The sequence below is a fragment of the Phoenix dactylifera genome, chromosome 5, assembly GCF_009389715.1.
Source record: "Phoenix dactylifera cultivar Barhee BC4 chromosome 5, palm_55x_up_171113_PBpolish2nd_filt_p, whole genome shotgun sequence".
Classification (NCBI taxonomy): domain Eukaryota; kingdom Viridiplantae; phylum Streptophyta; class Magnoliopsida; order Arecales; family Arecaceae; genus Phoenix; species Phoenix dactylifera.
In genome coordinates, this window is record NC_052396.1 from 14,152,772 (window position 1) to 14,168,856 (window position 16,085).

Genomic DNA, 16,085 nt, shown 5'->3' on the forward strand with positions numbered 1-16,085 from the left:
GTATGTATGAATGTATATATCTTGTTTATTATGTTCTAGCGTCCAGGAGTGTCATTGAAGAAAACTGGATTTTGAAGCATCCAGGTAACACTGGCACTAGTTATATATAAAGGAGAGCAAAATCTTTGTAATAAACATGAAGTTGGGTCATGGGCAGAAGGTTAGAGAGCATTCAAAGGTTTTTTTGGGGTGCTATATGGAACTCACATTGTTCATAACTTTGTAATGAAGGAGAGACAAATCTTTGTAATAAACATTAAGTTCTATCATGGGAAGAAGGTTAAGGAGCATTCACAGGTTTTCTTGGGTGTTATGTGAAACTCACATGTTCATAACTTTTGTTGTAATTATTTTAGGTATAGGGTTTGTATGATATAATGACCTTGATGGATCATGTGTATGTATATATGTATGTTCAAGCATCCAGGAGTCCCACAACAGCAATCTTGCATTATAGATTCAGATCAGTTTGTTAGATATTTGGATTGCTTTTTTTTTTAATTAATCAATTATATGCCAAAGTGTTAGTCAAAACTCTTTCTATAAATATATTTAGAAGGAAATTTTGCACAAAAATTTGCACTTCAGTTGTGTGTTTTATGGGCATCTCATCCAACCAAAGAGAGACAGAGAGAGAGAATAGTTTTCTAATGTAAACTGTTTGCTGGTGTCTCCTTATGTTCTTGAATGAATTCAAGAGTAAGCTCCCCTCTCTACCACTTCTCAGAAGAACCTGGAGAAAAAAAAATGATGCACCATACAACACCAATTGGTTTTTTATCATTTGTAATGAGGTAAAATGTGCACAAATTGATCCATTAGTAGCATAATCTGCTAATATATTTTGTTGCATATGCTCATGTTCAAAGTTTGTATACCCACATACGTATGCTTGCTGTCTACGAAGCATTCAGTTCTAGGTGACTCCGAAATGAGGTTGCCCTACCGACTGCAAAGTAGACAATGGATCCAAAGACCAAGTGTTCTTTAATGAGCCGATTCCACTTTAAAAAAATAGCAGATAGGGTAACACAGTGTGCTCCCACAATTACCTGATGAATTCGAACAGGTTCAATTACTACTCCAATTCAGTAGTTATGGAATACACTTTCATATGTAACCATGTATCTTTGCATGTACCAAAAAGGAAAAAAAAACACATCTTTGCGATATGGGGACTGCAAAGCATTGATGTCTTATTGTTCAGGCTACAGATTACATTCTCAATAATATTTAGCCAGGCATACATCATTAGACACTGAATTCTTTCTATACAGGCGCAATTTCAAACTTCCACAGCCTAAGAACAGTACAGTATTCTCCTTGGATCAAGGAATGCTATTGTAGCTTTGTACTTCGATTTTCTTATAAACAATTATCTACTGAGGATTAACAAAAACCAGCCAAAATTTTTATATCTTTGAGCTGAATCGTGCCCCGGAAGGCAATAAGGCTACAAACAATCACATGCTTGCTTCCTAAGGTGGATCTCAACTGTTTTGCTCGTGAATATTTCTCCATGGCTTGGTTCAAGGCTTAAGAAGGATGAAAATCTTCAAGAATAAATCCAGATGCTTCTGCCAGAGCTGGTAATTCCTGCTCCCCACTTAAAACCTAAAACAACAAGGTACAAGAAATGATGGGATTTGCTTAGAAGAAAACTATAAACTGATGAACATCCATGCATGTCATCAAGTCACCTCACAGAGAGCTTACAACCTAACATCATTGTCTCAGGAAGCAGTCGAAAGGAAGGTTGATCAATCAATTCGACAAAATCTGGACATGCATTGTCTTATACTGGCTAACAAACTATAAATATGAACATATACAACTTGAAGGACTTTGGCGGTCCACCACTATAACGTTATTGTTAACTACTGCTAAGGATAGAAATAGATGAATCTCATCTATGCAAGTATTTTGGGGGAAACAAACAAACTAGGTACCTTGTCTTTTAATACCCACGTCGGGAAGCCTTCAATACCAACAACGCTACATTCCTTCGCCATTTTTCTTCCTTTCCCAGCTCCATTGGGGAAGCACTCAACATAGTCCAATATTTTTGCAGCCTCGCGCCCAAACATCTACATTGAAAATACAAGGAAACAAAAACAAACAAACAAACAAAAAAAAGGCAACAATTAGAAATTGGTCAAGGAATTTTTTGAATAGTGAAGAATGTTCAGACTCCAGAATCTATACTGGTTGTGCTTGTTCTCATTATAGGCCATTTATTTAAGGTCTCATTGGACTTCTAATTGACCTTCTTACTTTTTTTTTTTTCACATATGGTTGGATTTGGGCAGGTTTATCCTCTTCAATGTATGTTTTCGGTGTATCTTGGTTTCCTACAGCAAACTTGTCCTTATCAAATCTCACCTCTAAACTATTGATGCTCCAAATCAATTCAGTGAGACAAAAAAATTTGAATTTGCAACATAACAAATAAATTGCCAAAAGTGGGAAGAACTTAGGTACTGACAAAATAGAAAAGCATAAGAAAATAGATAAAGTCACTGATAAAGTTATATATTTATTCATTTAACAATAAGCAAGAAATGTTGCAAAAGAATGGTAGGCATGGAAAGGGCAACAATAATAAGCAACAAAGCAGCAGCAACAGAAGCACTATCACCAATAACAACAGAAAGCATTATCAACCACGAATGAGAATTATATAAATCATGAATATACCGTAACAATTAAAACGTTTCATTAAAAAATTGTATAAATCATGAGAATTGTGAATCATTAGAAAATCTTTCATTAGCTTAGTTATTGGAAAATTGGGATAATAATTCAGCCAATGATAACAATATGAATATCTTGATAATTTTTTCAAAAGCAGAAAAACACAGAGAGAGAGTGAGTGAGATGGACTTTGCACTAAGATGTTTAAATTTTTGACAAAAGATTTAATGATTACAAATAAATGATGGGTCACCTAGAATGGAGATCTAAACCATCAATGACGATCTACACTACTAAAAATGTCTAAAAATTGAAAATAAATGTTCGGGAAATATCTAACCATACATCAAATGGGTGCAAAAGTGTGGAATATTAGTTTTGCTTGAGTGTTAACATGTATGATGGAGTACCTAAATCTCAAACTGATTTCAGCATCTTAGAACAGATCGTCAAAATTTAATGGGTTTTGATGCCTACACCATAGCAAAACATCGCATCATATCATCAAGAACATCCATTTTTGCACCCATTTAATGCATAAGTTATGGACCACCAGGACATATGATTTCCAAACATTTTTAATTGTATACATCATAATCAACACGATAGACTCCAATTTAGACAGCTTATTATTGATTTTGAATGGTCAAGTCTGCCAAAAATTTTAATTTTTTAACTTATGTGTTTCAAGTGTGCATCCTTGCTGGCATTGGTGGGAGTGTGGGTGTGTCTTTGTGTGCATGAGTAGGCAGGTTTGGTAATGCCAAAAATGAACTGTGTCTCTACATATGTGTGTACATGCATGTATGACAAACTCTGATAGCAACTCCATCATCAAATGTTAACTAAGAAAATATGTGGCATGAAACATATAGAAGGTAAAGGAGAGGATTTCAACCCACTACCAAATTCAAAAATAAAAATCACATATGTCTGGAAAGTTTAAAGTGCTTATAGACAAAAAAATTATAGGTTTTCGAGACCCATTGCCTATACATTAAGTCATTTTGGGAAGACTTGTTGCATAATCCACGGGCCTCCAAAACATAAAATCTTTTGTATATAGGCATTTTAGACCATACAGATCATATCTAGTATTTATATTTTCATTTTGCAAACCCCATATTTAATTCCAGCAAAATGTATAAAATCTCCTCTCACCATCTGGTATGTGAAGTCCAGCAATATCGACCAGATTTGAGACAAAAATCTGTCAGGTTAAAATTTGAAGATGGGGGATCCAAAATAAGATCTAAACTATTGGGTAAGATCTACTAGGTCTAATTTGCTTATAATCCAAAAATCATGTTTCGTAGACCCCTTGCCTTTGCATCAAATAATTCCAAAATGAAAAATAGATCTAGTGTGCTAAATTATGCTATATAAAATGAGAACCCAAACTATTGATTATTTACCTAGAAATTTAAAATTTACAGAACCCAAATTCCAACTGTTTTAGTTTCTTAATTCATAAATCAAATCAAAATATTGCATCATGCTATTTAAAACATGCATTTGGGATGACTTAATATGTAGGCAAGTAATTTTCAAATATATATACGCACACATACATATATAAATATACATATATATATACACATATATGGTTTGATCTTTATTCACTCTCTCTCTCTCTCTCTCTCTCTCTCTCTCTCTCTCTCTCTCTGTGTGTGTGTGTTTGTGTGTGTATGTGTCTGTGTCTGTCTGTGACTCGTGTGTGTACCTATGTATATATGTATATAGACACGCACATACGCACCTATATTTGTGTATGTGCATGTATGCGTCTGGATAGGAGCAAACATGTTAGCTCTTAATCATATATAATACAAACAATGACATTGATTTTAGAAAATTATAGTTTGCATATACAATCTATTTTCAAATTTAATGAATTACATAGGTACGAATGAGCATTGCTAGGTTTCGGCATCTGATTTGATTTAAATACAAAGCCGCATATAGGACATGGAATCAGACTGTATATCAGGTATCAAATATATAGTTACAGACAAACACTGCAGAGTTTTCTTTATCTGTTTTGATGTTAATATGTAGTATGCTTTTTATTTTTCAAAACTAACAAGTCAGAATTATAAGGATGGCATTTTGATCTTTCAGATATCTTATATGGTCTTTAATGTTATTTTAACAAAAATCTGAAGTTACATATATGATCTGGTTTCACATTTAATTTGATTATTGTCACTAATGAGCACCATTTATTTTTTTATTTGATTATTTTTTTCCTAATTAGCTTATAGATTTCAATCAACAGCATTGTAGGGGCTCACTTAACATTATTCCCTAAATATTTATCATATTTCTTAAGTTCTAACATGTTGCAGTTTGCACGGGAGTGAACAAGTATAAACTCCAGAGTGGAGCTTAATGTGAATGGCAAGTGGTAGTACACCAAAAGATGTGGAGGATGAGTGGAAACAGTAACAAACAAATTTGAAAGTGGGGACTGATTTTGAGAAGCTTACTCAAAACAGCAACGAATCAAAGGCTCTAAGTTTGTTTGTTTCAATGTGGGGCCCAAAATGAAATTAATTGATTTGCACAATTCTGGGAGATTGTTTAGAGTCCAATTCTCATTTCCACAAAAATTCTGAGCTTGATTTTGGCATAGGGGGCTCTGAATTCAGGTTCTCTGTGGATGAGTAAGGCATTCATGTTTCTTTAATGCAGTTCCACTTGCTCCTCCTTATGAATGGGCTATGTAAGCAGTATTCAACTTGTAATTATTATTAGTGAGAATTAATGACAATTTTAATGCCAGTTGCACTTCATATGCATAGACTTCCTCGCGAAGAAAACTAAACAAAACAAAACTCAAGTTCATAGAACACAAATTCTTAGAACTTAAGCTTCGATGCTTCTGATTCTTAGAAACATACCCTAAGTGGAAGCATTGTAGGACCATTTCTCAACCAAAATGTGAGATAATATGTACTTTTAAGCTATATAATAATTGTCGGAAATGCACCGGCAAAGTCGTGGCAGTTTCTATTGTTGGTTCAATAATTTTTCACCCCCTCTTTCTTTACTTCTGTCAGCTGATAGTTGTGGTGTTTGTTTTGTTCATTAGTTTACTTTTTCTTCCTTTCTTTCTTCTTTTTGTACAGGGGCTATGCCCACTTCTTCTATCAAGGAAAAAAGAAGAAGAAGAAGAAATTTATTGGCAACAAATTATAAATTTGATCGAGATGATCCTCAGAGAGCACTCTTTATTATGGTGTGGTAAGCATCCATTTTCAGTGGTGAAAAAGACAGCCTCAGGCATCTATGTAATGTAGCTTTTCTTCATACTGCTAGCAGGGATAATAATATCCTTAGTTTCTAAGGATAAGAATAACTTCAAAGAATTATCAAAGACAATATGTAGTCGAATAAATAGTAAGTTTTTAACATGGGCACTATAATAACTCCATGTAAACACCAAGTGACTTTCACCATTGACATGGTATGTAATACATATGTCAAATCATGAGATCCCTGATGCCAACATCTAGAATCATAAAATCAATTATATGATTCAATGAAATAAACATAGGAGAACCCCTAATTTGAGAATTTTTTAGTTTAATTGAAAGTAAATTCTACAACACACACCAACATTCATGCATCTCCCATGGATTTAGCTATTGTTTCTCTCTCCCCCAATAGCACAATCAACCTGAAATGACAACCTTATCTCTCCACTGTCCTGAGGTCCTCTCATTAGTTTTAGATTTCTTTTTGGTGCGGACTATTTTTAGATCTTAAATGCCCTATCAATGTTACTATGAGACCAACTACATCAAGCCCCACCCCCATTATTTGGGTTAGCTTTATGAGTCCTTCACTAAATCATTCATATTAGAGCTACATCTTGCTCTATCAACATCATAATAAGTCCATTATGTGATTTTAAGTTTGTTGCTAGAAGTCAAGTCACTCCAATCTCCCAACTCTCCTCTCCAACAACTAATACACGTATATCACTCTAAGACTGGTGGCATAGTAACAGGTTTGCACCCATCTCCATGATCAAATGTGCTTGATATTCTTGTGCACAAAGATACATACAAATAAATGATTTTTCCCTAAAGGCCAAAATCCTTCAAACTTAAGGGATGTCTTAAGCACTACAGAACAAGCAACATCACTTTCACCTTTATGTAAGTTTTTGTCAGCTTTAAAGAGGGAATGTAATCAAAATTGGTTAGAAGAATGACCTTGTAAGTTGTAACTTTCACAAAAAAGCTTGTCGTCAAAGGGTTACTGTTTTTGGATTTAAACACTGTATCACATACCCAACTTACTGCAACATCTTTTAGCATATATAGCATATGAAGCAAAGGGTATATTACAGAATTTATAGGTATCATATCGTCTGAACATTTATATGTTTCAATTAACTCTCAATCCGGTCACTAATTACCAAACTAATACAGGTACACTGTATATCTGATACCTGTTCTTAGATTTCACATATGCTGCTTAACCTTGCATGCCAGTAATTATTAATACTGATTATAATTAAAAGGATATAACTATGGCCTCAAACATATAATTACCCAAGTCACCAATCAAAAAAATAATGGAAACTTTAAAATATTTAGGAACCATATATCAGCTAATAGTCAATTCACTCATTTTCACTGGAAAGGATACCTTAGCCAGAAAACAATAGGGGAAAGATAACCAAAGTGCTCAGAAAAATAAATTCACAAAAACTGATTAATGATTCATCTTATTACATCTGAATATTAAGTTTCAAATAGAGCAAAGCCCAATCTAACAGTTTCTAATTACTCAATTCTTACATCTACAATCAGTTTTTTGACAGATATAAAGAGCTTGTAGAAGATCATACCTGCTTCTGTTCATTACAGTGAGAGCACCAGAAAGCTCCATACATCTTAGCACCTATGGAGTGCAGGTGTTTTGCAAGAGATAGAGCAAATGGACTTGATCTGTTTGTTATCTTAGTTTCATATGGTTCAAGAGTAATGTCATTTGAGCTGTATAAATTAGAAAGAGCACAAGCAAATCAAATATTTTCTCATAGAAAAAAGAAAAAAGCAACAAAATGTAACAGAAAATGACATATAACATAACAAAGCAAGCAATCATTGTAACAATTATCATTAACATCAACAATTGTTTTGTGTATACACATATAAAACAAGCATAAATTGCCTCTATAGTGTCAAGATTCTATGTAAGTCATGTAGCAAAGAATAGTAGGACTATATGAGGATATCACAAATAACTGCAAGGTAGATTAAATTCTTGCCTACCTCATGAAGACATACAAAATGATATGGTCAATGCTCAATGTTCCCATTGAAAATGAAATACATGCAAAATGCTCTATAAAATAAAACAAGGAAAGATGGTTTAGTTCTATTTCTATCATTTGTGAAGTGCATGAACGTTGAGAGGGTAAACACTTTCTTTTCATGCCATCAACGTTTTAAAAGGTGGCTGTCGTATGTGGGTGGTCAAGGGACTATATAGTGCATATGGCGGATCATGCATTATGCGGCCATATATAAGGGTTCATATATGGTTACTATTTTTAATATTTTTAAAAGTAAATATAATATATTAAATACAATAATAGGAACAATAATGAAGTTTTGTCATTCAGGGAGGTCAAAAGTTCGAACCAAGGTCGGTGGAACTGTTCCGAACTGTGCAGTTCCGGCCATTCCGAGCCGTAACGGCTGCTCACCAGTACAATTCCAGCAACGAAAACGAAACCCGTTGCCAGAGCTGGAGAACGAGAAGGAAAGAGAGAGCGAGCGGTGGAGGGAGGAAGAGGGAGAGGCCAAGAGGCTGACGGAGGCCAGCGGAGGCCGCGAGAGGCGAGGCCGCGGTCGGTTCTCCTATTTCGAACGAAACAAGGGTCCGACTGCGGCCTCGCCTCTCGCAGCCTCCGTCGGCATCCCCCGACCTCCCGCCCTCCCCTTCCTCTCTCCCTCTTTTTTTCTCTCCCACGGTCTGCGTGCCCTCTCCTCTGTCGATACTAGCCCGACACGGCCCATACTGACTCATGCCGCTGAGGAACCGATATAGTGCTCGAAACCGGTTCTGCCAACCTTGGTTCGAACTATGATGGTGACAAATTAACACCATATAGCTTAAAAAAAGGAAAATAAAGAAACTAACACCTAGTGATTATTACTTAGTATTTGTACCTAATAGCAACAACTATAACATAGTCAACATTCAACATTAGTAATACCTGTATCAGACTCACCTAAAACCCACATGAAACCTAACTATCAACTTGGAGTTGCTTCATCTGTGCAGGCCCACATAAGGGCAGGCCAAATATGTGGTTCCAAAATGCTAAGAGGGCTCACATATTGAACTGGACAATGCCAAGTGGGCCACATATGCGGCTTCTAATGCTAAATGAACTGCTTTTTCAATCCATATGTCGCATGTCTGCATATACTAACTCCATATAGGCAACACAGTGCATCCACATATGTGGGTGCATATGGAGCCGCTAAACCACATTTCAAAACATTGCATGCTATGCAGCTGTAAAGTTGTGATATCACTTTTTTTTGGCTCTTCCATGTTGCAAGTAATGTATATCTTGAATAACTTTCCTCGGAAATATTTTAAATGTGGAATTTGATGATAAGAGTAACTGGAATAGTATATCCTAACCTTTTTTTCATATTGGAAACCACATCTCTCATGTAGAATTAGAATTTAGTTTGGCCATATGATTAACACCGTTAGCTGAAAGTGGAAAAGGTAGGAAACTCTGGCTGTTAGATTCAGGTGGCCCAATGACAGATTAAAATGGGAAACTCTTTCGATTAGCAGAAATTTGAATGTGGTAGATACCAATGACCCAATAGCTAGATCACTAGATTTTTTCTCTACTTACATTTAGAGAGATTTTTGAGCTCATTAATGGCTGGGGAAACTAATTTATTGCGACTGGTAGTGGGGATAAAAGGTAGTGGAAATTTCTGATACTGAAAATGTGTATTATACATTACTTTACACAATTATATCCAATAAGCTCTTAGACATTACCTTATACCAAGGTATGCCGTACCGGCCCGAACTGGGCGGTACAGGGCGTACCATATCATACCGATTCAATACCGGCACCCAATACGAGTAGCATTCCGACATTTGATATGCCAAAAAAACTCTGTACCATACCGTACCGACACTGTGCTAATGTGGCACCGGTACAGAGTCCGGTACCGAAACGGCGAACCTTACCTTATACTTAAATTATATCCTTAGATTGCATAATCACCACATTAGCCAGGACTGTGATGAAATGGGATTATTTTGCTTGAACAAACATGGTTTCTAACAGCCTGTATAGTTAATATGCTTATTGCTTCTGGCAACAGTTAATTACAAATGTTTTGATATATCAAATTGCTGAATGCAGTTGGCACAGACAAGCATGAAAGAATAGGAAATAGCTTAGATGCTTTGAGCTTTAATTATTTTTGGATGCCTTGGAGGGATTTAAAGGAGAGAAGATATCTTCACTAATAGAAAAATTGTTTTATGCATGTTCCATCTGCATATCCCATATACAAAGAGATATTTGCAGCTATATTGATACCATAAAAAGCTAAAGAAATCCCTAACCAAATTGAACTCATTTTGATAGTAATTAAATGAAATACTATGATTTTTTTCTCTTTTGGGAAAGTCAGCTAAACTAATTAGAGGATGCAATAGCAGTCACATAAGTAGCCTTACAAAATTTGGTTTTAGCCCACCAACATATCAATGAATAGAGAAGCAGCTTATGTTATTAACTATAATGTAGATCACAACTTGGTTTGATATGAGTGAAAATATAGTTTAATTGTTAAGTTCTGCATCTTAGATTGCAATTAAAACAAGATGTCAAAGTTAAAACAAAGTTAGTGTTGTTAAAAGCGGCTACCTAGGTGCATAGGCAGCCACCTAGGTGCTTAATTTGGCCAAGCTGCTGAGACTAAGTCCAATTAAACCCAATTTCTCTAAGGGTTTCTTTTCACATTTTCTTTCCCTCTCCAAGCCCCATGTCAGACATGTAGAAGGGAATCAAAGACTATGGCCAACCTAGTAGTAGCTAGTGAGCTGAACATCTCTTCTTTCTTTCTTCTTCTTCAGACCAATGTCATCTTCTCTTTTTCTTCCTCTTATTTTTTATTCATCTTTCTATTCCTCTACTACCTCTTCTTCATCTGGCCTTACTTTGGAATTTTTTTTCTGTTCTGCTTGCCTCCTCCATTTGATGGTTGGTTGTTGGTGTCGCCTTGCAACCTGTTGGCTGCTACATCTTGCCTTCCTCTTCCTCCTGTTCCTTTTGCTTCTTGCTAGGGGCTGACTACCTGGATATATCGTGTAGCTTGCTAGCTGCTATAGTGGCAGCAATGCTGTTGCTGCTCTCCTTCTTCTGGTGGATTTTGATCTTCGAAATTTTTTAAGTGTGAAAATCAGTTTTCGTGATATGATGTATGGTGAACCAAGAGTATATGTGATATAGACACGTGCTTATTTATGCATATGTTTAAATGTATGCATAATAAAAGCTCGGAGGGCTTTCATCCCTAGGAAGCTTCCTGGGCACCCACCTAGGCCATATTGGGGTACACGGCCTTGCCTAGGCAATTTGATAACCTTGGACAAAATTCATATGAAAATAACAGAACGCATTAATATTCTAGCATGACTTACATAAGTTGTTCATTAGATTTATTATATGAGGTGTTTTAGCAATAAATGTTGTGTATTCTAATCATCCAGTGTCTGATTTTTGGTGCAAATGCCCTGGTATGGAGTAATACTATGCCATATTACCTTAAATAAATATACATTGTATAACAATCGGCAAGCATATATGTCTTGATTCTAGATTGTAGGATATTATTTCTTGATTTTAATCCTTGCTTTTGCATAAAATAACACCTAACAGCCTTGGAAAAGAAGTTAAGAACAGTTCTGTTTTTCAAAGAAAAAAGGTCCCAAAATATGTGCATCTCCCCATGCCCTTGGGAGCCAGCACCACTGGCCATGCCCATTGTGTGCAAAATACGGGCATAGTACCACAATGGAGTGAGTCACCAGCATGTGACATTTTCAACCTTAAGGGGATTTCTGTTGCATAATCTAGCCAAACCCTAATCAATTTTATAGACAATGGTATGGCGCTTAACCGGACAAAGCAACGAAGACAATCTGATGCTATGGAAGTTTCTAAGCAGATGTTACACTCCACTAACAGGTGCAAAATATATATATCATGGCCTAACTACCTAAAAGCATCACTATATATCAGCTTAGTGACACCTTAGATAGAAACACTTTTGAACTAATAGATGCCCAGAACCAGTTTTTTTCAGTGAAGCCTATAAATGTAGCGTAAACAATCTATCCTCAATTTTTATGCACAAGGGACTCTACTATGTAAGAAAGGAGGAGACTCAAATTGAAATATAGTAGGCAACAAAAAACTTCCTAAGTGGTCCTGTAAAACATCAATAACTATGTCATGACTTGATGGCACTACTAGCATAAACAAGAACATCTTATAAGAAATATATTTATGACCATGTGAGCAAGAAACACTCACCCAGAAAACTGTTGAGTAGCTGTTGTATATGAATTTGTTAAAATGGTAACAACTATGCCGGCAATAACCAACTGTAAACCCACCACCTTTTGGATTTCTTCCAGATCAAAGTCCTACCAAAGAGAGAGAAGTTGAAATAAACTATCTTCCGATAATTTCTAAGGGTAAATCTTCTGCTTGAAGAAACTTGCTTGTCCCACCTTGACAGTAATGAAAAATAAGATGAAAGACAGAATAGCTGAGATCAGACAGTATGAACAAGATGTTCCAGCAAATGTTGTGCTTAGAAGATACAGAAAATAAGCACTTGCTGTTGCCATCGAGGTAGTCGTCCCAAGTAAAATCAAGCGTATATCAGTTTCACCAAGTTCATTGAGCAAATGCTTCCCAGTCTGCTGCAGAGAAAGCAATGCAACCAATCCATATGCAAGCATGCCAACCAGCGGAAGAGGAACACCTGGCAAATGCAAAATGAGCAATCATGAATCCTCTTTCAAACATGCCACCTGCAATGTAAGTAGCAAGACATTATGGAATGTCTAGATCAGATGAAAAAGAAAATAACTATTCAACTTAAAAGACAGAAAGAGGGGAAAAACCAGATTTTGCTTCAGAGGAGGTGGGACCATATATAAGGTCATCTAGCTTTTTTGCTCCTCGGATTAGTCCTAGAAACTAGGTCAGTTCATACAAGAGTCCATTGTAGTTCTGCTTTGATCCATGCAGAGACATAAGGAAAAATCAAAAGGAGTGTACTAGAACCTGGACAAGGAATAGGACCCTAAAGAGCAATCATCTGGTAAGAAAATATGACATTGATTATCATTGAAAAGGTATATAGAAAATATGCGTAGATTGGAAAGCATCAGAACCTTTACAAATAAGAGATACCCCTTGCATTGCTACACAAAAGCCCATGGTCCAAATTGAGAATGGCTGCTATTCTAGTACCGGGCAACAATGTTTCAGACATAGGAGACCTATAGAACCTAGGTTTAGGAGGAGCTCCAACACCCTAGCCTAGGGCCCTTCCATCTCGGCAACCTTGTGTGCAGCTAAGCTGCCTAGCAGGTGTCTGAGCAGCCAGGAATGGCCTGGGTAGCCCAAGCAAGGCTCGGGCTTTGGGATGGTCTTGTTATTAACTAGGTGGTCAAGTTGATCATAATACACATATCTTTACCCTTAATGCCTTATCACCTTACCTTAGCTACAACTTATAAAATCTCACAAATTATTGGTTGTTGTTTGCTTTGACCTAAATAATGGTTATTTATCATTCAGCGGAGTTGCTTCTACATCTTTCTAATACATCTCCCCATGCTTCTCCCCACTAGCCTAAAATACCTTCCTTATCTTCCCAAATCCCATAGATACCATTGTTGGTGCCCTATAAGATAATGCCATCTCACATGGTGGTCATAGTTTTCACAATAATCTCACATCTTCCAAGCTTGGTCTCACTACTTGTAATCACGAGAAGTTCCTCCAAGATCAAAGCTCCTGCTTGAGAATGGAAGATGGGATGCTCAAACTAAGGGCAGTGGCCGGTTTTTCAGTCATTTTTTGCTTGGAATGGGTGATGCCGTTCTTAGCCATTGCGCTTGAGGTAGTATGTTACAAGAAAGGGGATAATGGTAGGAATGGCATAAGGGTTGTTTAGGTATAGGAAGAGGTAAAGATAAAGTACTTGGAATGGTCTAAAAAGTTTCATATCCAAAAAACACCGCACACTTCCCTACAGGCCCTCACCTATTTGCTTTGAAGACATGGCCCCCATCGAACTACCATAGTCACCTCTCCTTCAGCCTTCTCCTATCCTGTAACTCCTCCTGATCGTGGGTCAATGTTTCTTGAAAATTTAAGTTTTTGCTAGTATTAACTTATGATGTTAACACTATAGCATGTAGAGCATTTTATGCTAATTTCTTGTGAATTCTTTATAGCTTTGGATGCCACAAAGTATTTTCTCTATACTGAACTTAAGGTTTTGAAATTTGCAGGGAGGTTTGGAAGCATATGGTACAGTCCAGAGAAATTTAGAGGATTTTTTCCCCTTCTTTTTTCCTTTTTTCTTTTATTTTTTTGGGGGAGGGTGCTATTGGGCTATCCTAAAGCCTAAATTTCATATGTTTTTCTATTACCATATGCTAGATTTCCATGAATCAGTAAAATGCTATATCATATTCTAAACATGACTTTTTGAACAATTGAACAATCGAACAAAATTATTTCTGATTTGTTTTCACAGCAACCATAGAAATGGTACATAGGATCTAAACAATACATTCTTATACTTTAAAAGAATGTCCATTTTTTTTTACTTTCTTTATTTTTAGCTTTCCTTGTTTCAATTGATGTTGTTTGAATATAGTTTGACTTTTTAACTCAATTACTAAAACTAAAGTCTAACACATTGCCCCAACGCCTCAAATCCAGCCAAAAACAAAATTTTTTAGACCTCTGGTATCTCAGTTTACAAAAAGGTGCTAGATTCTTTTAGATGGATCATTAGGAGTACAATATCTCTTCACTAAAATCAAGATCCTTCTTTTAGAAGAAGAATGCATGCAACAAGATTCCAAGAATCAGCATCTTTAAGAATTACAGTATATGCACAACACCATTACTTGGCAAGTTAGGAGAAACGGAATATAAGAGGAACAGTTTCCCTAAGAAGTACCGAAGACAGAGGAGTAGTCGCTGTTAAGGACGTCGCTGCAGCTGCCGCCTCCGACAGGGCAGAAGGCTTCAGAATCTGTGAGTTTCAAGTAGGTAAGATACCCGGTCTCAAGGAACCCAAGCGTTCCAAGACCCGCGCGCCAAGTGGATGTAGAAATGCCCCAAAGGGAAGTCTTCTTTGACGTCTCCTCATCCACCTCAGGAGAATGCCGCGCCCAGCACTTGAGTGGAAATCCCAATGTCCTCTGCAAACCATCACCGTATAAATAGAAGGAAGCAAAACAAACACACCTTCGAACACACACACACAGAGACCGAGCGAGAGAGAGACCTTGAATGGTGGTGTGGAGGTGAGAGAAGTGCGGGCAAAGGAGAGGATTGGAGGTTGCGAGATGGCGAGGGCGGCCGAGATGCTCGCCATCGATGAGACCAACGAGCTCCCGCTAGCTGCTTGCTCTCTGATTTCACCAACCTCCTCTCCGCAACTCAATACACGAACCGCTTCAGCAGCTCGGCGAGGAAAGATAGATTTATGTTCTTTCGTCATTCGACCGTTGGATCTCGCCCCGCACAGCTCGCAAAGGACCCCGTCTCCTCTCATCCATCGGCTTGTACGGCTCTCGAAGTGACCATTGCGAGATCCAACGGTGATTCACGCGAAGGAAGGTGAATCCTTCTTTCGGACAGCGGGTTCGGGCTGTATCTGTCGGACAAAAGAATGGTTATTTTCACAACTTCCGTTGGATCGCTCAATACCTACTTTAAGATATGTGCAGATAGATTAAAAAAATTAGCATGCTTTGAAATTTGTGCATGATGTGATCCAAGGCATTGCAAAAAAAGTTAAGGTACAATCCGAACCTAAAGTACGAACTACTCTCACTTTTCAATGTTTTCATCATAGACATCAACAAAAACAAGCAATAACTGTGATATACACAATAATTCGAAATCCAATAGAATGACACAAATAATGACTATTTATTATAACAAAATAACATTATTGTTGAAATCTATATCCACATGTGAGTCATGCTGAAGTCCACACGAGTGGCTTATTATATGGTCCTCCGTGCAAGAGTCTAAACTCATTCAATGGACA

General features: G+C 36.8%; 1 protein-coding gene across 1 annotated transcript; it reads right to left on the minus strand.

The window, feature by feature from the left end:
* Positions 1–1,148: 1,148 nt before the first annotated feature.
* LOC103723797 (thiol-disulfide oxidoreductase LTO1) lies at positions 1,149–15,510 on the minus strand. The gene is made up of 7 exons (XM_008814833.3): positions 15,315–15,510; positions 14,985–15,228; positions 12,505–12,761; positions 12,305–12,417; positions 7,559–7,706; positions 1,950–2,087; positions 1,149–1,614 (listed from the first exon to the last, which is right to left on the minus strand). The coding sequence occupies exons 1-7, from the start codon at positions 15,402–15,404 to the stop codon at positions 1,537–1,539; spliced, it is 1,068 nt and encodes a 355-aa protein (XP_008813055.1). The 5' UTR covers positions 15,405–15,510; the 3' UTR covers positions 1,149–1,536.
* Between the last annotated feature and the right edge of the window lie 575 nt (positions 15,511–16,085).

Coding starts and splice junctions, on each gene's coding strand:
- LOC103723797 (XM_008814833.3), bottom strand. CDS start 15,404: ATGGCGAGCATCTCGGCCGCCCTCGCCATCTCGCAACCTCCAATCCTC. Junction 12,762..14,984: donor CGACTACTCCTCTGTCTTCG/GTACTTCTTAGG, acceptor TGCATTTGCCAG/GTGTTCCTCTTCCGCTGGTT. Junction 1,615..1,949: donor CGTGGGTATTAAAAGACAAG/GTACCTAGTTTG, acceptor TTGTTGTTTTAG/GTTTTAAGTGGGGAGCAGGA.